Genomic DNA, 23,332 nt, shown 5'->3' on the forward strand with positions numbered 1-23,332 from the left:
GTGTCTCAAAAAGACAAAAACATAAAGCAAAAAATAAATAAATAGATAAATAAAACCAGGATTATGGGTCTCATCCAACCCAGTTATTCTCCTTCTGGATATCTTCCCAGGGAATTACAAACACTATACCACAGTGCTACATGTGCATGCATATTAATAACAGACTAATAATTAAACTTTGGAAACAAACCAAAAGCCTATCAACTGAGGAATATATAAAAGAAGATGTTGTGTTTTTATACAATGGAGTATTACTCAGCCATAAGGAATGATAAACTTAAGACTTAATAGGTAACAGGGTGCAACTTGAGACCATATTCATAAGTGAAATAAATCAGACTCATGTGTGTAAAACATTGTATTATCTCCCTGGTGTGAGCAACTGAAAGAGTAAGTTCTCAAATGTACAATAAATATTGTGAAATGGTAAGAAGATTTTCAAAAGGAGAAAAGAACTAGGTTGGGTGCAAGGGGCAAGGATAGTAGGAAAAAGGGAAAATGCAAGTCAGTTACATATTAGTGTGTCTTAGCTCATTAAAAAGGAAGGTTTGTGCTCATATTGATTGGAGAAATTTTCATGCCCATTATCTTGTACTCTGAGCAGCTACTTTAAAGATAACAATATGTAACGTGTGAACTATTGCGATTCTCCTATTGTTTTGTTATGATAGTTTGTTTTAACTTTTTTCCATAAAATAAAAAAATCTGAAAAACAGTACACATATCTTATACTTTAATTGAAAGAACTTTATTTTAAACTTCATAAATCCTAAGAAAATATTTACCTAAGTTAGATTTTCTTATTCTCCTACCTGAAATCCATAAACAGAAGGATTTGCCATTTGCAGTAAGATATTTCTGTGATTCAGTGATATCATTCATGACTTGCCTGTACAAAGAAGCAAACTATTAATTCAAAAATGTATTATACCTTACAAGGTCTTTCTCAATAAAAAATGAAGAGGAGTGAAGGAATACTAGAGCCATATTTCTGAAAATTGAAATTAAATCAATAAATAAGAGGTGAAAGAAAAAATTTGAAAACATCATGTATACTCTTTAGATATCTTATAATATTGCTAGTGTACACTTATGGCAGAAAATGTTAGATTAATGTTTGATAGTGGCCAATGTAGATCATTTTTTGATTAGCAGAGTGAAAAGCTGTGTACAAAACTTTATATCAGAATCTATGGGAAGGCCAGAAAAGATTTACAAATCAAAACCTGCAAGATAATCTGTCTAATTTAATGTAACTCACTAGACTCATACCAAGGAGAGAAATAGTTTATTACTTACTGTTTAAACAGAGAAAATATCATACAATTACTTTTACTATTTTACCTTGCAAAATTGTCTTTTCTATTCATATGTCCTTCCATAATATGGAAGCTTATGAGAAATAAAACTGATTCAAAATGCTAAAAATATAGAAAAACTAAATTTTAAATATAGATATATGCAATGCATTCATCAAAATTTCATCAAAATGTACAACTTAGATTTGAGCCTTTTGTCAGATGCTATCTGAGCCTCAGTGAAAGAAATGACACACACTGGATAAACACAATGGAGAACAATCACTTAAGGTCATAGCATTAGATTATGTGAGCAGAGGAGCTCAGGGTAAGACCCTGTTCTTGCAGTTCAGGTTTCCCAATCAATGAACTGGATTTCTGCCCATTTCAGCACCGCGCCACAGTGCCCCTCGCCCATGTTAGAGGTTAAGTCACAGCAGGTGAAGACAGAGCCTGGAGAAGCCTACAGAACTGAGCAGCGGCTCACTCTCTTTGAGATTTAAAGTCTCCCTTTGAAAAGCACCTCACATTCTACCGGCCTTGTAATCTTTTTGTTGGTATTAGCTACTTGGTTTTCTTTTCTTTTTCCTTCTTTTTTTTTTTGGCTTTTGGAGACAAGGTCTCACTCTGCAGTTCAGGCTGGCCTTGAGCTCACTTCGTAGCCCAGGCTGGTCTCGAACTCGCAATGATCCTCCTGCCTCAGCCTCCATGTGCTGGGATTACAGGTGTACACCACCACGCCCGGCAGTCACTTGGTTTTATTTATTTATTTTTTTTTTTTTTGGTTTTTCTCCGGTACCGGGAACCAAACTCACGACCTTGAGCTTGCCAGGCAGGCGCTTTTGCCGCTGAGCTAAATCCCCAGCCCCAGTCACTTGGTTTTATCTGACCCCTTCCCATACCGTAGGCATCTGTTTTGCTTTGCTTTGGGTTTTGGTTGTGTTTTTCCTTTCAAAAGATGCTCCTCCTTCCTCTCTTCTCACAGGACAGGCCAGGTGGGAAGTCCGAGAGCAGCAGCGGAGCAGCCAAGGGCGAACTCGTCACGCAGGTACCTCGCGATCCCACAGTCCCGTCACTCACCCTGAGGGGGTCCAAGGCTGTGGAGGGGGGACGGGGCGGGGGTTCGAAAGAAATGTGTCTCAACGTCTGCTTTCTCATCTGATCAATTCTGTCACACAGGAGGACACTTTACCCCGGCCTCTGGAGTTACCTTTGACCGCCACACTGTAGGCAAGTGGTGAGAAGGGAGGTTGGCTGATCCCATCGCTGGTCCAATTGGCTTTATCACCTCTTTAGGAGCGAGTGACATAAAACTTTGAAATGCGGACCTCCCAAACAATAACAAAAGTGTGGCCTAAAAGTAGACGATGGGTTTCCCAAAACCTAGTCTGCCAAGACAAAGCTGACCAGATCCAAAAGTTCTTCTTCATCCTTCAATGTGTATTTAAATTCCAGGGAAGGCAGCCTGGTGAGGTACAAAGAGCCCCAGAAAAGGAGATAGGAAACCAGGGCCTCCTCCTCCTCTTCCTCAGAGCCCCAGTCTCCTCGCTTGGAAAGGGGCCCAGCAATCCTCATCCTTCCCACCTTCCAGAGGTGCTGTGGGATTAACTGGGAGCTTGCAGATGTGTGTGTTTTGGTGAAAATTAAAATGTAAGACGTAACGATGGGAGAGCACAAAGAGGTGAGAAAGTTCAGAGCATCTAGGGGGACAACAAGTAAAATGGCACACACGCACACTCGCACACACGCACACATGCACACATGCATACACATGCACACATGGACACGAACACACACACACAACACAGACTCGCTAGTTGTTGACATCAGACATCCTTCTGCTAGATTTTCGGTTTGAGATCTGGAAAAACAGGCACCAGATACTGACTACGGAGCAGAGCTGCATCCCTTACATTTTCATTCCGCTGAACCCATGACATCAAGGGGCCCTTAGTAGGAGAACTATACACACCATCGCCCTGCGCCTGCTGCATTTATATTCCAGCCAATGCCTGCAGACATCATCCAAGAAAGTAAAAAACATACAAACAAGCAAAAAACCACATGTGAACAGCAAAAGAAACCCCTGAGGATGCTACAAGTTTCAGGCAGAATAGTTTCACTTGCACTGATCAAGGGGCACTTTGTTGAGGAGATGGCTCTGGAACTGGCCCCTGAGGATGAGAAGTTGTTTGAGCTTTGCTTTTGTTTTTGTTTTTTGTTTTGTTTTGTTTTGTTTTTCTCCAAGGGCTTGCATAGAAGAAAGTGAGTGTTTCAGGAAAGAAGAGGAAGCCAGTGCAAGCAGACACACAGGAGGGAATACAGGGACACGCTCCCTGGAGTGTGTGGTCAGCTGAGGGTTAGGAGGAGGTGACAGCGCTAAGATGGTGCTAGTGCAGGACTGGGTGCCGGGCTCAGAGACTTGGACTGTATCCTCTGGGCAGTGAGAGGACACTAAAGGTATCTGAGCCGGAGTGGCAGTCCTGAGGAGTCACTGCATGGAGGCAGCGCACAGGGCTTCCCTGGGGTAGAAAGGCTAAGGAAGCAGAGACTACGACAGCTTCCAGGGACAAGGAAACACTGCAGGCCATGACTCGGCAGATCAGGTCTTCCCCAGATGAATAAAAACAGGGACCCAGGAGAAAGGACCCATCTCAATGGGCAGAGCAGCTGAGTCAGATCAGGAAGTTGACTTGTAACTGGCGGCCAGCCATCCAGTTAAAGGCACCTGCTGGACAGAGAAAAGGGTGGGACCAGAACGCAGGAGGAAAACTGGGGCTGGAAATACGGAATTAGAAGAGGTCAGGGTGGAAGTGATTATTGGCTCCACAAGCATGACTGTATTTGTACATATGACCACACGGCCATACCTTCTAAGTTGTATTTAGTTGTGTCCCTCACAAAATTTGACCTTGTGCTGCGGGCACAATGCCACACCATTGTTGAATGACTTGAAGCTCCAGTGCCATTGCCCCATCTCTGATCCCAGCCTCCAACCCTCATTGCCATTAACACTCCGGACAGGCCACTTGAGCTGGAAACACTCAGCTGCTTCACCCCTCAGAAAACTCAGCCAGCGGACCAGGACCCACCTCCCTGACCGCCTCTCCTCCATGCCTGGCCCTGCTTCCCATCCACCTCTCCGAGTCTGTCTTAGCATCACCTCTTCTCTCTTACTTAATGGACAAAGCAGAGCTGATATCTATTTCTTTTTCTTCTGCCTTTTAAGTATAAGATCATCCCCACCCCGGGCACCCACCCACTGCTGGTCTTGGTGAACCCTAAGAGTGGAGGGAGACAAGGAGAAAGGTAGGTTCTTCTCTCTTATGAAGAGGAAAGACTCAGACCCCTTCTGCTCCTGGACCGCAGACAGTGAACTGTGTATCTATGCAGACAGGGAGACCTGGGCTGACATCCCAGCACCAGTGACTTAATGTCCTTGTGCCTCAGTTTCTTCCTCTGTAAAATGAGATAATATTTCTTCTAATGGGGTTATTTTACGAACTAGAATAGACCTAGTGCTTAGCCCAGGACCTGTCACATGAGCCACTGCTAAGGCTCTGGGGACTTCAGAGGTGCTTGCTCCTCCTTTGCCTCCAATGTCTTTTCTTGGTTTAAGAGACATGGTGAGACTCAGCTACTTTGGATCTCCCAGCCTGTCCCCACCCCCGAGCAGGTGGGACACCCACCTCTCTGAAGCTGTAGACTGCTAAGTGGAGTGGGAGGAGAGAGGGCCAAAAGGGCCCAAGTGACCCTGCCTTCCAAGTCCATCTAGGGATAATAAGCAGAGGACACAGTAATCTGAAGTCCTGGTTAAAAAATAAATAAATAGCCGGGGTGTGGTGGCACACGCCTGTAATCCCAGCACTCAGGAGGCTGAGGCAGGAGGATTGTTGCGAATTCAAAGCCAGCCTGGGCTACAAAGTGAGCTCAAGGCCAGCCTGAACAGCACAGAGAGACCCTGTCTCAAAAAGATAAATAAATAAACAAACAAGCAAACAAATTAGAAATAAGGGTTAAAGTAAGAACTATGGGGGTCCCTCACCCAAATCCAAGGGGCAGGATCATCCTCCTGAACTGACCACTTAGTGTCCAGCTGAAGCCCAGAACCCAAGCCCAGATGTAGCTACCACCTCTCAGCCGCCCAGCTCCACCTCCCCTGCTTTCCTCAGGACTCGCGACCTAGGGTCCTCTCCCCTGTTCTGCAGTGCCTTGGTACAGTCCACAAGGGGCAGGGTCCCCCTGCACAGACCACCCATGGCATTCATGACAGGGCTCTCCGGAGGGAGAAGCATTGGGAGAAGTGTCCGTTCTCTGGGCTTCTCCACCTTGTGCCTGCAGGGACGCGGCTCCCAGGGTGGGGGCTACAGTCTTAGATGGTGGGGCGGCCCTGACCCGGGGCTGAGGATGTGGGTGATAGATCCGGGATATCAGAATCTGCGCGCAGCGGTCACCTCTCCAGGTTTCAGGGCGCACTGGGTCCCACCACTGGGGAGGGGAGGGGGTTTGCCCTCATGGGACTTCTCATCGTGACATTTTCCTCCCGTCTCCCCATCCTCTTCCTTTTCCCCCCTAGAATTCTTCGGAAATTCCACTACCTGCTCAACCCCAAACAAGTTTTCAACCTGGACAATGGGGGACCTACTCCAGGGTATGAAGACAGTAATCTTTCCTGTTCTTTCTCCACCTCCCCTTTGCTCTCCGAGGAAGATACGTTTCTTTGTCGCTTTGTGTGTCTCTTTCATCTCTGGACCTATCCCTTCTGCTGCTTGACGCCCTTGTTCTTTGTCTCGCATCCCACACTGACCCCTTCTGGAGGGGCCGGGGAACGCATCCTTGTGGCTGTGCGAAGTAACCTCCTGTACCTTGCCCACCCTCCCGCCCACCCCCCAAAAAAAACTGTTGATGTTGTGACAGCGGAAAACTGCACGTACTATGTATCTGATTGACAAAAAAGGGCAGGCTGGTGACTTATTTGAGCTTCTTGGCAAGGCTGTGTGAGCTGCCATCTTCGTGGTCCAGCATAAGACAGGAGAGAGCGTTATCCCTGTCACTCAGCAGTTTGGAAATCTACACAGTGAGAGGAGAGTGGTGAGTCCCTGGGTCCCTCCAGCAAGGGTGGAAAGGCCGGAAAGACCCGGCTGGCAGAGCCGGTGCCGTAGCGCCATCTGCTGGCCAGTGCCGGCGTGCGCTCTCAGCGCATGATGGACGAGCTTCCTGCCTCTTAAGAGGCGTTGGTCTTCCGGATTCATGGAAATCTCTCCCAGGGACTGGTACTAGTAAGGATCCTAAAAATACAAATCTGTCCTTGTCTTTGGTTGTCTGATACAACGCTACTATTTATAGCAGTGGCAGTACAAGACCCTGTTAGAAGGAGAAAGACACATGAATACAATTTCAGTACTCCTGCCTTAATTTACCTGTGAAATTAACCTCAAAACGGAGCCCGCCTAGTCTGCTGCGGTGGCTGTTGTGGTCCCCGTCACTGCCAGTTACTGCTGGGTAGCATAGCCTTGTGCCTGAGCAGCAGCCCACAAACGCCTGGACCAGCCCACATTCTACTAGGATATTTCCATACTTGAACACGGTCCTCTAGTTTAACCTTATCCTAAACGGTCATTAGTGTGGATGACAAGCCAGGGACCCGCTCCAAGGGCCGGAGATCCTGAGTGTCTGATGTGCTTATCCATCTGTGATCAGACAGGGAGTTTACTATATGAAAAGTGGAAGAGAGAGAATATGAATTTGCCTACATAGGCGCTGGTGATTCGGGAGCCTTAGACCGCTGGGCTGGGCAGACGGGAGCTCCTGACCTTGATGCAGCCTCCTAAGTCTCACACACGGGGCACCTTTCTTCCAAAGCAGGGGTTCTTCACCTTTATGTATCACAAATCCCTTCAGCAGTTTGGTAAACTACAGGCCCCTTCCTTAGAATATTTCCTAGTGCATAAAATGAAATAATTTAGGATCACCAGGGAAACTAATTAGGTTGAAAAACAGTTATCAAAACATTTAAAAACAAATTTGTAGTATGGGAATATGTATGCTTTCCCAGCGCATTAAACAGCAATAGGTATAGGTTCATCTAACAACTACTGTACGAGCAAAGCAGTGATGAACATGAATGATAGGGTACGATGTATGCCACAACTGTAATAAACCGTTATCTGTGATTCTGACTGCTGACAAAGTCACAGGATTCTTAATACCGCTGTGCTTTATTGCCTACATTCATAATGTGAAGGAAATGCTAAATTTCAGCAAGAGCTTAAGGAAGAGGTGAATGGAGTATTTTTCTCCTTCAAGTTCATGACCGTCTGAATTCTGTCTGCAAGCCCCTTGAAAGCTGATGGGCCCTAGGTAGAGACAGCCCTGCACCAAAGGCTTGAGGCTCCTGGGCGAAGCAGGACACATGCTCCACTTGGCTCTGCGTCCACAGAAGAGCGAAGTGAGGACCCAGCTAACTGTGTGCATCTCATTTAAACGGAAGGTTGTAAAGACAGAGCAGGCAGGAGGACCCAAAAGACGTCAAAATATTGGAGGCCATTTGTATTGGTGCCAAAATGGATTCTCTCACCAAATAGTAGAGAATTACTGGAGTTTTCTGTTTATGCCAAATGTAGAGTGAGTCTCCTTCTACAGGGATGGTTTCCTGGGACCTCTCCCATACGCTGAGGCATGCATAGTGTTTCTGGTTTCAGACCATTAAGTGACCCTCTTGACCCCCTAAAGAATCAAGGTCTTAGGGCTGGGGATCTAGCTCAGTGGCACACCTGGCAAGTGCAAGGTCCTGAGTTTGATTTCCGGCACCAAAAAAAAAAAAAAAAGAACCAAGGTCCTAAATTCTCCCAGGGAACAGGGAGACTGACTCCGCACGCAGCAGATGTCAGCCACAGCGAAGTGACAAGGCCACTGTGGCCTCTGTTCTACTTCGCAGGCTGAACTTTTTCCGTGATACCCCAGACTTCCGAGTGCTGGCCTGTGGAGGGGACGGCACCGTCGGCTGGATTCTGGATTGCATTGGTAAGAAGGAACGGGGAGGGCCTTGGTTATGTCTCATGAGTGTGTTCGAAATCAGCAGAAGGCAACGAGAGAGAAATGCAGCCATATCCTGGCATCTGGCCTTGGACTAAATAGTTGCTTTGAATGGAAAAAAAAAAAAAATCAATTAAGAGAACAGAAAGATTCCCATAGATACAGAGATAACAGTTTTGTTTCAAGTCTGGCTTCTGTTGTGGCCAGAGCTGGAGCAGTAGCAGAGCCAGCAGATGTGAGGGCGTGGAAGGGCAGGAGGGGGACGCAGGGTGGATCCGTGCTGGGGAGAAGGAGGCGTAGGACTAAGCACAGATGCACAGCCCAGGGCCAAGCACCCCGGGATGAACACCTGGAGTGAGTCCCCAGGGCACATATGGAAAGTACAGAGCAGCGCAAGCAAAGAAAGGCCAGGCTGGCCCGAGTCCCACACACCTGGATCAAAAGGGCAGTGAGGAGAACTTGCATCAGAGCTTCCCCCAAGCCTGGATCCGCAGGCCCTTGGACAGGTCACACCCCAGAAGTGGTGAGGCAGACTGTGAAAGCTTTCGATGGGCGTTCTCAAAACCTATGCACCCACGTACACACTGTGGAGTTTAGGCTTGGAAAGGAAGCCCTGGGAAGAGGTGGAATCCCCAAGTTCAGAGGGGCCCTGTACCTGCGTACCCTGGCTGCTTCCCGCTCTTCCTCATTCATCCCTCAAACGCTACCCATGCAGCTGTGTGCACCAAGCACACCTGGAGCCCCTGGGGTCACAGCCGTGAGCACACACCCGGGCCTACTGGAGCTTACCGCCAGTGCGAGAGCCGGGCAGGAGGAGAAGGAGAGAGAAAGAGACAGACGGACAGACAGAGAGACAGAGAAAGACGGACAGAGAGAGAAAGCAGGAAGAGAAAGGAAGACAGGAAGGAAGAGGGACAGAGAGGGAGAGAGTGAGGGAGAAAAGAAAGACGAAATGTGTAGAGTGCCGGGGGATGATTTAAAAACTTTTATAGGAGGCCGGGCGTGGTGGCGCACGCCTGTAATCCCAGCACTCGGGAGGCTGAGGCAGGAGGATCCTTGCGAGTTCAAGACCAGCCTGGGCTACAAAGTGAGCTCATACATAGCGAGACCCTGTCTCAAAAAGACAAAAATAATAAATAAATAAATAAATAAATAAATAAATAAATATAAAAACTTTTATAGGGCAGGGCCGATAGCAGCCTGGCATGGAGTAGGGCAGCGCTCCGGAAAGCCTTCGGAGGGAGACCCGGTGGTGTGCATGGAGACGGAAACGGCAGGTGCAGAGGCCCTGGGTCCCGAAGGCAGCTCAGTGTGGCTAGGGCAGAGTCCATGCAGGAAGCTCACGGGGTGAAGCAGAGGTAGTGAGGGGCCAGGTCAGGAGGCCATTACACAGGCCATGGCTTCTGTTCTGGGAGATCCCAAGACGTCAGCAAAGGAGGAGCACGGCAGACCAAGAGACAAGGGCAGAAGCAGGAAAGCCGGTAGGAGGCCACTGCAGCCTTCCAGGGCCGAGGCGATCAGGATGGGCCGCAGCGGAAACCGTGGGCGGCCAGAAGTGCCCAATTCTGGACATCTCTGAGGGTGGAGACGATGGGATTTCTGAGAGCCCAGAGGTGGGAGACGAAAGGGCGAGAGAAGTCACGAGTGGGCCAGGGCCAAACCGGGGCTGGGCAGGAAAGGCGCAGCCCCAGGGCCCGCGAGGACCTGCAGGAGGGGTCAGGACGCACCTGCTGCGGCCGCCTCTCCCGTTCCCCGCAGCGCACTGGTTTCCATGGACACGGCCCTGCCGGCAGCCACCCCCGCTCCGCTCCTGCTCCTGCTCCTGCTCCTGCTCCTGCTCCTGCTCCTGCTCCTGCTCCTGCTCCTGCTCCTGCTCCTGTCACAGCTCTGGAGCAGCGGTGGGAGGAGGGTGGAGCCTTCGGAGGGCAGGCGACTGCGTGTGGGCTACTTGCTGGATCCCCTCTCCATCCTGTAGGGAGGAAGAAAGCAGGCCTGCTGAGAAGTTCCCTAGAGTTTGTCTGCAGAGAACACATGTGACAGAAGCCCGTCAAAACAGAAAGAGAGAGACAGACAGACAGACAGACAGACAGAGAGGTAGAAGCCACGTCAAGTTGTTTTCCACAGTGGAGAGGTAAAAGCCTAAGCGCAGGATGCATCGTCATTCTCTGGACACACGTTCAAGCGAATGTCCACCCCACGGGCCTGGCCACCTGGCCAAGGGCCTCTCTGATCTGATGCCAAACAGCCGAGTGACCGTAGACCTGTGATGCATGTCAAACATATCAGCAGCTTCCCCTTTGGCTTAGGATAAAGACAAAACCCTTCAAATGACCTTGCAGGGGCACGGCCAGTCTCTAGCTTTCTGTCACCCCTCCAGCCCGCTGCCAAGCCAAGTCCTCTGGCCACCAGAACTCCCCTCAGACCCTCGAACACACCAGTCTCCACCACACCCGGGGCCTTTGTTTCCCTGGCCCCTGGTCTAGAATGCTCCCCTACCTGCTTCAGTCACCTGTGAGAGCACCGTGCTCCTCTCCTGCCTAGATGAATGTGAAAGGATGCGCACAGGCCAGGCAGCAGATCTGTCGCCCCTGGCTACGGGCACAAGAACCCCAAGCCACAGCTGTCTCGCCCACACCCAAGGTGCAGCTCCTCACAGAGCACCCAACGTACAGCAGGTCTCTGCCCTGATGAGACCCAGTCCCCCCAGGCTGCTCGCCCTCTGGGAAACAAGCAGACAGCTGCAAGAGTGTGATGAGATCACCCCCATGTAAAGACCTGCTTTGGAGAGGAAACCAGGTCCAGACAACCAGGGAGGGCGGCCCCAGCGTGGCCACTGAGCTGAGCTGCAGAGAGCCTTGAGACTTAGGGAAGTGAACCCTTCAGGTGGGCTGAGACAGGAGGCCAACAAGTCCCCGGAGAAAGGCAGAGCCTGGGGCATAGGGAGCCACAGCAGAAGTACCGCAGGGCCCTAATGTGTGTCCGTGCCCGACCAACCCCCAGGATCAGCACCTGGTGGAAATGCGAGAACGTGCTCAATCCAGTGGGCAGACCTGGACCCTGAGAGGGCAGACAGGAGGCTGCCGCAGTGGTGGCAGTGGGAAGCTGTCATACCTGCCCTCGGGTATCACCAGGAGGGTGGTGAGGAGAGACTGCTGGGAGATCTGCTAAGAAGACTGTACACAGGAAGTGATGTGTGAATGGATGGGGTGAGAAAGAGAAAGAAACCCAGAAAGGCTTCTAGTTCAGTGCTGTGAGGATGGCTGACCCGCCAACACGGTGATGGGGACCACGACGGAAGGAACAGATAGAAGGAAACAAGACTTCCGGGCAGAGAAAACAGCATGTGCAAAGGCAGAGACTCGGATCACGAGACCTGGGGCTGCTCTGTTCTCTGTCTCAGTTCTTCCAGTGGTGATCTCAGCCCGGGGTCATGCCTGAGCTCAGTCACTCCTGGCATAGAACAGACAACCTGGGAGCTCCCACGGTGCCAGGACAGCCCTAGCTCAAGCTTCCCTGCAACTTCCCATCCGCCCCCCCCCAACATCACTCACACCCACAGGAGCCGTGAACACAAAGGTCTACATAGCTGCCGTCCTGGGCGCTGTACGTCCCTCTTCAGCCATCCCTGTCTGGCCAGCGTGTAGCTATAGATCTGTAGCCAGGTGAAAGCAGGCTCTGCTGCGCTTTCTCTGATGCTTCCGCTGTTTGTCCAAAACTATCAGGGAGAAAAAAAGGGAAGGAATCTGTGTACGTGCAATTCTGGAAAGTGGTGAAAATAATAAACTGAAGAGAACTCCAGGAGGTTTTGCTTATTTAACACGTTATTTTTTTAACTTTTAAATCTGAATAGCTTTGGGTGAGCATTTTCAGTTTTCCCAAAGCATCACCATTCCCTAATGCTTTGGACCCACCGGTTGTACTAATCTAGGTACCTGCAGAGCCCCTAAAAAGAATATACTTGGAGCTACAGAGATCTAGGTTTGGATACTGGCTCTAGAATGACTTCCCCTGGATGAACCTTCATTTCTTCATCTACAAGGTAGAGAATACCTTGCAGATTTGGTCTGAGAGATGAATAGAGGTATGTGCTGGTTATCGTGAAGGATTAAAACCATGCCATCTGAAAGAAAAGAATTAGGATGAAATCTGGATAAACAGGTGCAAGTCACAGGGAGACAGATTTAGCTCAATATGAAGCGCGAGTTGACAGATTTGGCACAGTCTGTGGTGGTTAACACACTGCAGATGGAATAATGGCTTTGGAAATAGTGTGTTCTCCATCACCAGAGGTATTCAACCCAGAAATGCTTCCGAAGGATTCAAGCACTAGACCAGGGGTAAGAAGATAACCCACAAACTCTGTAATCCCATGGCATTTTGTTCTCTGTTCCTCTGTCTCGGTTGCAGACAAGGCCAATCTCACAAAGCACCCACCCGTGGCTGTCCTGCCTCTTGGAACAGGAAATGACCTGGCCCGGTGTCTCCGCTGGGGTGGAGGTGAGTCTGCATGCAGGTGGTACCACCCTGGGGACAAGTGCTCAGGGGTACAGGTGCTAGGTGGCACTGACCCTTTTATGGATCACATTCCGTGGAGTAGTACTCAGTGGAAGTAATGTCTTACCTGTGACCCTTTCCCTGCCTTCCATCCCATGATGCATCTGGTGCAGGAACCCCTTGCTCTCCCCTCCCCCTATCTGCTGTCATCCTAGAACCATCAGCTCAAGGCCCACCTTCCCCAGTAGAGCACAGTAGTCAGCTTGAGGGTAAACACCAAATTTCATCCATCCCCTCCCCAGGTCTCATCCCAATAGAGACCTCTTGGTTCTTTCTATATGAAATTCTCCCCTTTCCAAAATTAATGATCTTCTGAATTAGGGTGTAGAATGCAGACCAAAATGCCACATCACCAGTTGCTCCAGTTATACCAGTCACTAGGGACATGCAGATTACCCCAGGCTTCCAGGGCCATGGGCCCCCATTTTAGAATTTTTCCCAGGGTAGGAATGCAGGGTGGTAACCAGCTTATACAAGGGGTGGGAGCTAAGAAGAACTTTGCAAATGAGAGCAGCCCCTGTGGAGCTCAGCACAACACAGAGTAGACAGAAGGGTCTGGCAGGCTAAGAAGAATGGGGAGTCCAGAGGGCTGATCAAGTCAGAGAGGGATTCAGGACCAGGTAGGGAAGTGTTGTGTTCAGGGACTGGCTCTTGGTTGATGGGCAGGTTCAAAGGAAGAAGCCAGCTCCAGGAGCAACCCCAGGGCCATCTTCACATTCTGCCTACCACACTGCCACACCACATGATGCCGTCCTGAAATGGATCTGTTATCTCCCACCCACAGCTTCCCAGCCATCCAAGCTACCAAATTTCCAGAGCCCGCCTTTAGCCAGCACAGACCCTCACCTGCATCCCATATTCCCAGGCTCCCAGTTACCCTGGCTTCTTCTTGATCAATGTCTGCTGTCCTCCCCTCCTCTGTGGTTCAGGAAATATAAGTGTCTGCAGCCCACAGACACACTGGGAAGTCCCCTGGTCACAGGTGTTCATGGGGCTACCTCTCCTGACAGCTACTTGTGCAAATGCAATGCCATCCTCCGCAGGTTATGAAGGGGGCAGCTTGACGAAAATCCTCAAGGACATTGAACAGAGCCCCTTGGTGATGCTGGACCGCTGGTACCTGGAAGTCATCCCCAGAGAGGAGGTGGAGAATGGAGACCAGGTCCCCTACAGCATCATGAACAACTACTTCTCTATTGGCGTGGTGAGTTGGTCAGAAGCCACCACTCTGCATGGCACAGAAGTGCCCAAGAAGGGCTCCAGTTGTCCATGGTTGCTGCTAGGCCCCTATTCTGCCTGTCCTCACTGCTTCCAGCCCTGACTTGGGTGTAAGCAGCCGCGATTCTGGCCCGGGTGTGCACGCTCTGATTACACAACACCTCCTGCTCCTTGATTACGGAGGAAACTCCTTCCCTCCTAATTTTAACTAACACAGGAAAAGACTAGAAGCTTTTCAAAAGACTTATTTATCTTTGGGGTAATTTGAGGCAGTTAAAGAAAATCAGTACCAAGAAATAACCAAGGGACAAGGTCAAGAGGAAATTTTCATGTGCTTCAGGAATTGAGGATTCAGAGCCTCAGGGAAGCCACGTGGTGCCACTTGGCTTGGCAACTTTGGGCTCAGAGTTCCTTTCTGTCCTCAGCCCACACATGCCAAGTGCTTTCTAAGCCTCTGGGGTAGGTCTCCCCCAGCTGCCCCCCAGGCTGTGCATGGTGCTCCCCTTTATCTTCAATGGCTGGTACACTTTCTGCATTAGATTAAATGGCTGGGTTTAATGTGTCTAATTCACTGCATTCACACACATACAAGTATGCATGCGCACACACATCCACATACACTCACACACACACACAACACAAGGGCAGAGCTGTTCCTTTTACATCCGTAGCCCCCAGCACAGCTAGTGTAACTCAGTGTAACTTTGTCTCACTGAACTCAGCTTCCAGTTCAAAGAGAACTGAGTGGACCTTGCTTTCCCAAGCTGTTAGGGACAGAATGGGGAACAGGGGTGAAGGGATCCATCACATCCGTAAATAGGGCTGGGGCTTGAGAAGGTGGCATAGCGAAGACACTCATATCTATGGAGCACTTCCCATGTGCCTGCTGCTGTGGGAGGTTTTACATATTCCAGTCCTCACAGCAACCCTGCAGATGCCATGTCTCTGTCGTTCCCATTTTACAGAAGAGGCCTCAGGATGCTGGATTATGAAGAAGTAGAACTAAAATAGCTGGCCCTTAAGCCGCAGTCAGGCTCTGCCCTCCCTGTTTCCTTGTCTTTGCAATTATGCTGCCCAGTTTCCTGAGCATACAGATCCCCCAGGCCAATCCTCGGGCCCCAGGCTGCAGGACACCCAGCCGCCTCTGCCATCCCCACCTGTGTGTCTTTTGAAAATGTTTGCGGTGGGTGTTAGCTAGCTTGAGGAGATAGAGGCTTAAGGAAAGGGTTTTGTTTTTTAATAAGAACACTAAAAAGAGAAGCATGGGAAAGACTAAAAATAATGTGTTATATTTACAGAAGGATTTAAAATTTACCATATGTACAGGCTTCTTTGTTCTGTCCTCGATGCTGTTGTTGTTGCTGCCGCTGCTGTTGTTTTTCGTGATGGGGGTTTGGTAATGGTGGTACTGGAGATTTAATCCAGGGAGCACTGAACTATATCCTCAGACCTTTTTAAATTTTATTTTGAGACAGGTTTTCACTTAAGTTATCAGGCTGGCTTCAAAGTTGTGGTGCTCCTGCTTCAGCCTCCCGGTTAGCTGGGACTACAGGCATGCACCAATATACCTGGCCTGATTGTTTTCATTCTGATGGCTACATTGAAATACATTATTTTCTCTATTTTATGAGTGAGGAAACAGAGACTTAGATTAGGGATTTGCCCTATTTTCCCACTCCTACTCCAGTGCTCTTTTTTATGACTAAAACAGGAGAGAGCGGGGTTGCTGGGTCAGGTTCTGAAAGCAGGGAAGATGGTAAACTGGGAGCAAGTTTAAGGGTCCTGCTTCCCAAGCTGGTTTATGCTCTTTAGGCCCCAGCCTCTGCTGGGGATAGTTTTCCCCAGGCCTTCTCTGGGTTCCCCTGCAGTGACCCATACAAAACACTTCCCTCCCACTTCCAGCTCTAAGATTCCTCTCCTTTTCAGACCGTTTGTCCAGACTGCACTTCCCCAAGAAGGAGCCCTGCAGTCTGGCGTTCGGGATGCTCCTAGAGCACGGGCTCCCCATCACTAGTTCTGGCAAACCCCGTGTGTTTTTCCTGTAGTAACCAAGTACCATGGATCTTGTACCTACAGCACACCAGACCCAGTCTCCCTATGGGTAGATGCAGTCATGGGTTTGTGCATTGTAAGGAGCTGTAGCTTAGTGAGCTACAGAACGACTCCACACTGGTGAGTGGTGGATCCTGGAATCATCACTGTTGAGCTCTCAGGCCAGCTGAATTGTGGCCTCTGCACAGCCCCCTCTGTCTTCATGCTGCTGAAAGCAACAGATGTAGGGGAATCTCAACACTGAGTGTACAGTGGCTCTTCCGGTGCCCCTTATCAGAAATGCAAAATCACCCAGCCACCATTCTAGTGCAGCTATCTGACTCAGCCAGTCTGAGCAAGGTCTGGGAATGTGCATTTTTAACCAGTCCCTGGGATCATTCTGACGCAGATGGTCCTGTCCAAGTGCTCAGAGTAAAGAAAACCCATCTGAGCAGAGAAGAATGTTTAAAGATAGTGGCTCTTCTCAGCAAGAGGAAAAGTAGAAAGGAAGGGAGAACCAGCCATTTTCCCGGTGGTAGATGTCAGTCATGGCTGCCTTTAGAAACTTCAGCCCCAAATCTTCCCTTCCTTAACACATGCAGCTCTAGCTGACAAAAGCAGCAAGATTCTCAACACCTCCCTGTCTCTACACAATGCGCTGGACAAGACAGTAGTCTCTCCCTGTCTACTGACTATATGGATATACATGCCAAAAAAGAAATGGACAGTCACCTCCCAATTAGACATCCGGGCCCTAAACCCAAGAGCCATGGATCTTGGGTCAGTAACCATGGTCCTGGTTTATTCTTTCAGATGGAAGAAAGAAAAGAGGAGAGGGAGGGAAGGAGGTAGTGAGGGAGGGGATTGTCCCCAGGGAAACACATATAAACAGAATCGTCATCACCTTCAGTGGTCAAAATATTTATCTGCCCTAAGCAGACTTATAATATTCCAATATAAACTGGGGGTGACAGTGCATGCCTGCAATCCCAGCCCTCAGAAGGCTGAGGCAGGAGTTTTGCCATGAGTTTGAGGCCAGCCTGGGCAACATAGTGCACTTAAGCCCAGCCTAAACTACACAGTGAGACCCTGCCTCAAAAAATAATAATAATCAATTTATCTTTCCAACTTTGAAGAACTTTGCAAGATCTTCCTCATGATTCTTTCCATACACCTTTAGTATATGTATGTTTAATATTATCATGCAAAGAGGTGAGGAACCAGGACTGTGTTTTTATCTCATTGTACACCCGTAGCCTTCTCTCAATAAAAATGTTTGCAGGGTCTGTGTGTTCGCTCTTTAAAAATTGGAAGGAGAAAAGCTTGATAAAATAAGTAACCAAAACACAACTCTGACAGAGTCTGGGGCTGACATTTGCAGAAGGTCTTGCGCCCTATTTGACTTCCCAAACTTTGTAAGAGAAGTAGGTATGTAATAACCTAGTTTTACTTCCTTATTATGATTAAATAGAGTCAGAGTCCTTTGCAAAGAGATCCCTGCAAAGTCTTTGCCTCTTCTGAAGGGATTATCGATACAAATGGCTGCTTCTTTACATTTATAAAGATGGTGAATACTGACCATTGCTAGGGAGCCTCTGGGTGCTGTGGATGGAGATTTGCCCTGACTCAGTCCCTGTAGTGCCAACAGAACCCATTGAATAGCTAGAAGGTTAAGTAAGACAGACTCTCCTGGCCTAACCACAGGGAGACTATGACTGCATCGCCACTGATCCCCATCCATGTGCCAGCTTTCCCCCGTGAAGACCTAAGATAGTTGGCCTTATCACTCCTTCTAACCGAGACTATGCACTGGCACAAGATGTGAAACATAGTCATGTCCAGGACATCACTTCCTCTGACTTCTCTGGCTTCCTCCTCCCTGCTCTCTATTTTTGAATTAGCAGAAATGTCACGATGGCCAGGTATCAGTGACAGGAAGTTTGGGACTACAGAATAATTCCTGGAGAATGTGTAACTCTGAACCTCTCACAGGCTCTGCTTTCAGTGAGCCTTGGCAGGAGGGGTGAACAGCTAACCCTTTGATTCAGCGAAATCTGTTTCAGATGCTAGGGAGCCCAGGGGTGAGGAGAGGTCACAGCCGTGGCCCTGACCCGTGCACCGTTTTATACCTTACTGATGGCTGTCAGAGTTCCCAGGCCAGGCTTTCTGCAGTGACAAGCCTCCTACCCATTAGGGAACTTGTCAACAAGGTATCTTTTCCCTGCAAACTTTTGGATTCTGTTAGCATCAGGTTCTTATCTGTCACCTGTGAAGGCACTACCGCAACGGGACTCACCAGGGAGTGACTTATACGAAGGATCTACATTCTTTTCTATTCCCCAGTGTGCCACTGGTTTTTAGCACACTCCAGATAACAAATAATCGGGGCTGGGGATTTAGCTCAGCGACACAGCACCTGCCTGGCAAGTGCAAGGTCGTGAGTTCGATTCCTGGTACCGGAGAAAAATAAATAAATAAATAAATAAACAGATTACAGATAATCTACCCCATTGCCTCCTTTCTATTTCAATAAGTACCCCCCAAAAAAATGACCTAGCCCTGCATGTGTCTCCTATGGTAGCCATGAACTGCACATAACTATCACATCCTTGAAATGGGCTTGTCTAAATTAAATGTACTGGGGCTGGGGATTTAGCTCAGCGGCAAGGCGCCTGCCTAGCATGCTCAAGGTCGTGAGTTGGATTCCCAGTTCCGGAAAAAAGAAAAAAACTAAATTAAATGTACTATAAGTATAAATACACACCAGATCTCAAAAATGTGATGTGAAGAAGAGATTTTAAAACATTCCTATAATTTTCATAACAATTATACTTTGAAATGATAACATTTGCAGCATATCATAAATAGAGATTATTAGAATTAGTGATATTAGAATTAATTTTGCCTCTTTTTTACTTGGTTCTTAGAAAGTTTTAAGTTACTTATATGACATGTACTACATATCTATTGGACAGCCCTGGCCTAGACATTCCAATATCTCAGAGTCTAAACAACAACTTGGAAAAAGCCCAGAATTCTTCATCCAACTATTGCTTGGAGTTTTGGTTCAGGAAAGAATAGCTCTATGTCCATACCTCTTGGCATCTCCTCTTCACCCCATACACCAGAGAAAATGCTCCAGATAGCAAGGCCATCAGAACTATCATCACCACTCTCAAGGGTTTGCAAGTCCCTTTACCCCATCACCACTTCCGAACGGAAGTGTCATTTAGCTGTAATCATCACTAAGAAAGGATTTGGACTGCTGTAGCCCTGCTTCCCAAAATTCAAATGAAATCACTACTGATTGTAAATATGCCAAGGTCAGTGCTGGATACAAAGATGCTCAAGAGAATGAATCTTGACTCTCTTTTTAATCCCCAGGTAGAGAAATACAGCCAGAGTCTTTACCATCATTGCATTGTCTTCCTCTCTCTCTCTCTCTCTCTCTCTCTCTCTCTCTCTCTTTCTCTCCTTTGCGTATCTGCCAAGGGATTACACTATCAAAATAGGAACCACATGCTAAACTAATAATATTATAAAGGCTAGTCTTGGAAAAGAAGCCCTGCAAAACCAGTTATGGAAAAGCCAAGGACAATTAGAACTGTACTGAGGGAGGGACCTGTGCGGATACCCTGGAGAACTGAAAACCAGGAGCCAGTCGCAGCTGTACCGGGGGCAGGAGCCGTGAAGCACAAGCTGTGCCAGTCTATGTATGATTGCTTTCTTGTTTTTTTTCTTTTCCTGACAGAAGAAAATTAGTGCTTCAAAGAAACACAAGTAGATGGCATGTTTTCTTGAATACCAGAGAAGCACTTGATAAATGTCACATGTGTCTTACAGAGCATGAAACACTGAAACTCACCCAGTGTGAGGGAAGTGGTCACCCTCTGGGGGTGGGCAAGAGCACCCCGGGGTGTGCGTGCTTCCCCCCAAGTGTCCAAGGGCACCTCACCCACCTCTTCAACTCTTGGTGTGTCTTAAACCAAAAAGTAAACCCATAACTAAAGTTGAATTGTTAAACTCCCAAGATGTCATTTTAGCAAGGAATTTTTGCCAACCACAATCCCATTGTCTTCTTGATTTGCCCTTCCTACTTTTCAGCCGGGGGCTGCAGGCTGGGGTCATTCCTGTCCCGAGTGCAATTCATCACACGTGCTCATGTGCTCGACATTGCTTCTTCCCTAAACTGTCCCTCCTGACGCTGAAAGCAAACCAAAGCAAATATCAGCATTCAGAAATGTTCCTTTGTAGAGTTGCCTTATCAAGAAATGGAATATCCATTAATTGGAAATCTGCTATATGGGATTTCAGACATCCTTTAACCACATATTCCAGTAAACGGGTCTCTGGTGTGTGTGGGGGGGGGGGATGGGTTTGTTTGTTTGTTTGTTTGTTTGCTTGCTTCCTGACCAACCTGAATTGGCTCTTTCGTTCCTGCACGGCTCACATCTCCAGTCCACTTCACCTGTTTAAAGAGAAAAGTTGAGTTCAGCGTCAGGTTTGAAGCTCGGATTTGGTTCTAGAGTTATAGGCTATGGTCAGGCCAGCATCTAGACGCTAGTAACAGCCACAAGAACTCCCGCGGTGACCCATGGCGGCAGTGTGGGCTGCAGACAGGACACAGGGTAAAAGTCTGTAGCAGAGGATAGAGAAACCAGAAGCATGGTATCACGGGGCCCACCTCACGGTGACTTCTGAGGGTCAGGGGGCCCGTAGTGCAGCCAGAGAGTGTAGAAATAGCAAAGCAGCAAAGCGTCCATAGGCTGTGTTTGGAAGCTCTTCTTGACCTCGGAAGATTTGGGTGGGACGATCAGGAAGCAGAAGCCAGAAGTTTAGTGCGTTTGTCACCCGCTCAGCTAAGGTGCCCAATGCCATTCGTTACTTCTACTAACGTGGATGAGTAAGAGTTAACACATAATAGCATCCCCAATGGTTTTGACAAGGTACGATAGTTATGTAAGATGTTATCCTTGAGGGAATCTGGGTGAAAGGGACCGAGGAAATCGGTACTATTTTTGCACTTCTTTTGAGTCAAAATATTCCAAAATTTAAAAAGTTGTTTAAAAAAAAAAAAAAAAACATTTAACATGACACGGCACTTCCAAAGACTGACGGTCAGCGCCACACCCGGCTGCTGCTCCCTGCCACCTGGAAGACCCTCATTCTCCTCAAGAGACAGCAGCTGTCCCGCTCTCTCACCTCTGAACTGCCTACGTGCTTCTTCCTGGGCCTGGGCTGGGGTGACAAGGGCTCCGGGAACGACAGGCTGGACTCTAAGAGTGCCCATGGCACTCGCGGCCACCCTCGGTGCCTCCTCTGCAAGAGGGCGCCCCAGGGCGGGGGGACTCAGTCCCACCCTGCACACCCTGCGGATCTGACCACTAACCAAGCGTCTTGCCTTCTTCTCTTCCGCTTTCAGGATGCTTCCATTGCACACAGATTCCACATGATGAGAGAGAAACACCCTGAAAAATTCAACAGCAGGTAAGAGGGCTGCGCGCCCAGCTGCTCGGCGCCCCGCCTGCCCCGCGCAGCCAGCCAGACCGAGGCCTCCCACCTGCTCCCACGGAAATGTTCTTGGCCCGGCCGCCCTGGGACTTTGCTTTCCTGCCACGTTGCCGGAAGGACGGTTTCCATTTCCAAACAGGGGGAAAAAAAAAAGTGTCAGAAACCTGCCCGCGCCCTGGCCGAGCATCTGGGCAGAGGAAGGGAATGGGGTGGAGGGGGCGTGGGGCGCCGGCCTTGGGGGAGGCGGGTTCCAGCCCCGCGCGCGCGCAGATTCCTGGGCCCTCGCCCCGCGGTTCTTCGCGGGAGGAGAAAGCAGGGTGCAGGAGGTTCAGCTTTTCTGGCCTCAAACAGAAAGGTGGCAGCCCTGGGGCTAGAGCCGGGGGACCGCGATGGGGTCGAGTCTGCCCTCCCGGACAGCAGGGGGCAGCAACGCAGAGGCCTCTGCGCCCAGCCTTGGCCTGGCGCCTGGATGTAAGGTTTAAAAATAATCCAGAGAAAAGCAGGTCTTTTTCAAACCAGACTCTTCTTGAATGCAGGAGAGAATTTGCCAGAACTGCGTAGTGATCAAATAGCCACCCGAGGGATTATCAAATTGCCCATCTCCCTTCTTTTTCTTTTCATGGGCCAATGTCTAGGCTTTCTCTTTCCTCTTTCGTTGCACTATCTCCTGATGACCCCTGGAGCTCACCTCCAACCTCAGGCAAGTGGGGAAGAAGCTAGATAGTAACTCGGACTTGCTCTTCAGCCCTAAATGGGTCGACTTTTAAAGAGAACAGGATTCTCACTGAACGCCCAGCACCATGAGAAAGGTGGCCACTTTCATTCTCATTCTTTGCCCTGCCCCACAGCCTGGGACATTAGCTCAGAAGGAAGTAGGAATCGGAAACAGAACATAAAGAAGCCTCTTTGGCCTTGGGAAGAGTGATCTGTAGGATTTAATAGCAACCAAACTAAGTGCATGTGTGGTTGCAGCATATTCTTTTTTGCACTCACACACACACACACACACACACACAGATCCTACACACTCACTACATACCAGTAGCATGTGCACTTCCAGCCTGTATTACTATGATCACAAACTTGACGATACTATTGATTCTCCTGTGTTTTTACTCCCATGTGTGTAAGCAGTCACTTTTCTTTAAAAATACTCCTCTTATGCCCGTTCCACAGCTGTTTAAGGGTCTCTTCTCACACAAATACCCTTATACAACTCATCCCCGTGTGCCTATGAAGATAGCATATACTTCTGAAGTCCATGGGTTTGTTCATTCATTCATTCATTCATTCATCATTCATTCAGTGGTGTCTTTTGAAAAATCTACATACCAGACACTGTTCTGCAGGTATCTGGGGCAGATCTGTGAAGGGCTCTCCGAGTCCCTGATGTAAACAGCCTGGAAAGCAGATGTGTGTAATAGTCTGTGTTAAGTGATGTAGACAGAGGTATCCTATGGGAGTATAACACCATGGAACTTAGCATGGAGGGTTTTTCCAATGACAGAGATACGCTCAACCAAGACACAGAAAACAAAAATATATTTTCCAGGTTCGTAGAAACAGAAAGAAAACCCAGGGAGAAGAAGCCAAATACTGTATTTTAAAAGATACAAAAGAGTGAGAGTACAGCACACTTGAGGAAAAATAAGATGTCAGCATGGTATAACGTATGACCTCTTAGC

At 48.6% G+C, this 23,332-nt stretch overlaps 1 protein-coding gene and 1 long non-coding RNA gene across 4 annotated transcripts in view; one reads left to right on the forward strand and one right to left on the reverse strand.

Annotated features, from left to right (window-relative positions):
• Positions 1 to 23,332, forward strand: part of Dgkg (diacylglycerol kinase, gamma 90kDa) — a 185,137-nt gene that overhangs the window by 81,211 nt on the left and 80,594 nt on the right. For all 3 annotated transcript variants that reach the window (XM_005383282.2, XM_005383283.2, XM_005383284.2), the window contains 7 exons: positions 2,284 to 2,346; positions 4,528 to 4,607; positions 5,875 to 5,949; positions 8,236 to 8,321; positions 12,741 to 12,830; positions 13,931 to 14,091; positions 21,559 to 21,623. In XM_005383282.2, coding sequence (XP_005383339.1) covers positions 2,284 to 2,346; positions 4,528 to 4,607; positions 5,875 to 5,949; positions 8,236 to 8,321; positions 12,741 to 12,830; positions 13,931 to 14,091; positions 21,559 to 21,623 — 620 coding nt within the window. The remainder of the gene's footprint in view (positions 1 to 2,283; positions 2,347 to 4,527; positions 4,608 to 5,874; positions 5,950 to 8,235; positions 8,322 to 12,740; positions 12,831 to 13,930; positions 14,092 to 21,558; positions 21,624 to 23,332) is intronic.
• On the reverse strand, positions 9,579 to 21,604 carry LOC102007019. The gene is made up of 4 exons (XR_260734.1): positions 21,526 to 21,604; positions 20,554 to 20,604; positions 11,885 to 12,048; positions 9,579 to 10,302 (listed from the first exon to the last, which is right to left on the reverse strand). It is a non-coding gene; the product is annotated as an uncharacterized LOC102007019 (long non-coding RNA).

The sequence above is a fragment of the Chinchilla lanigera genome, unplaced genomic scaffold (assembly GCF_000276665.1).
Source record: "Chinchilla lanigera isolate Chin_1 unplaced genomic scaffold, ChiLan1.0 scaffold00019, whole genome shotgun sequence".
Lineage (NCBI taxonomy): Eukaryota > Metazoa > Chordata > Mammalia > Rodentia > Chinchillidae > Chinchilla > Chinchilla lanigera.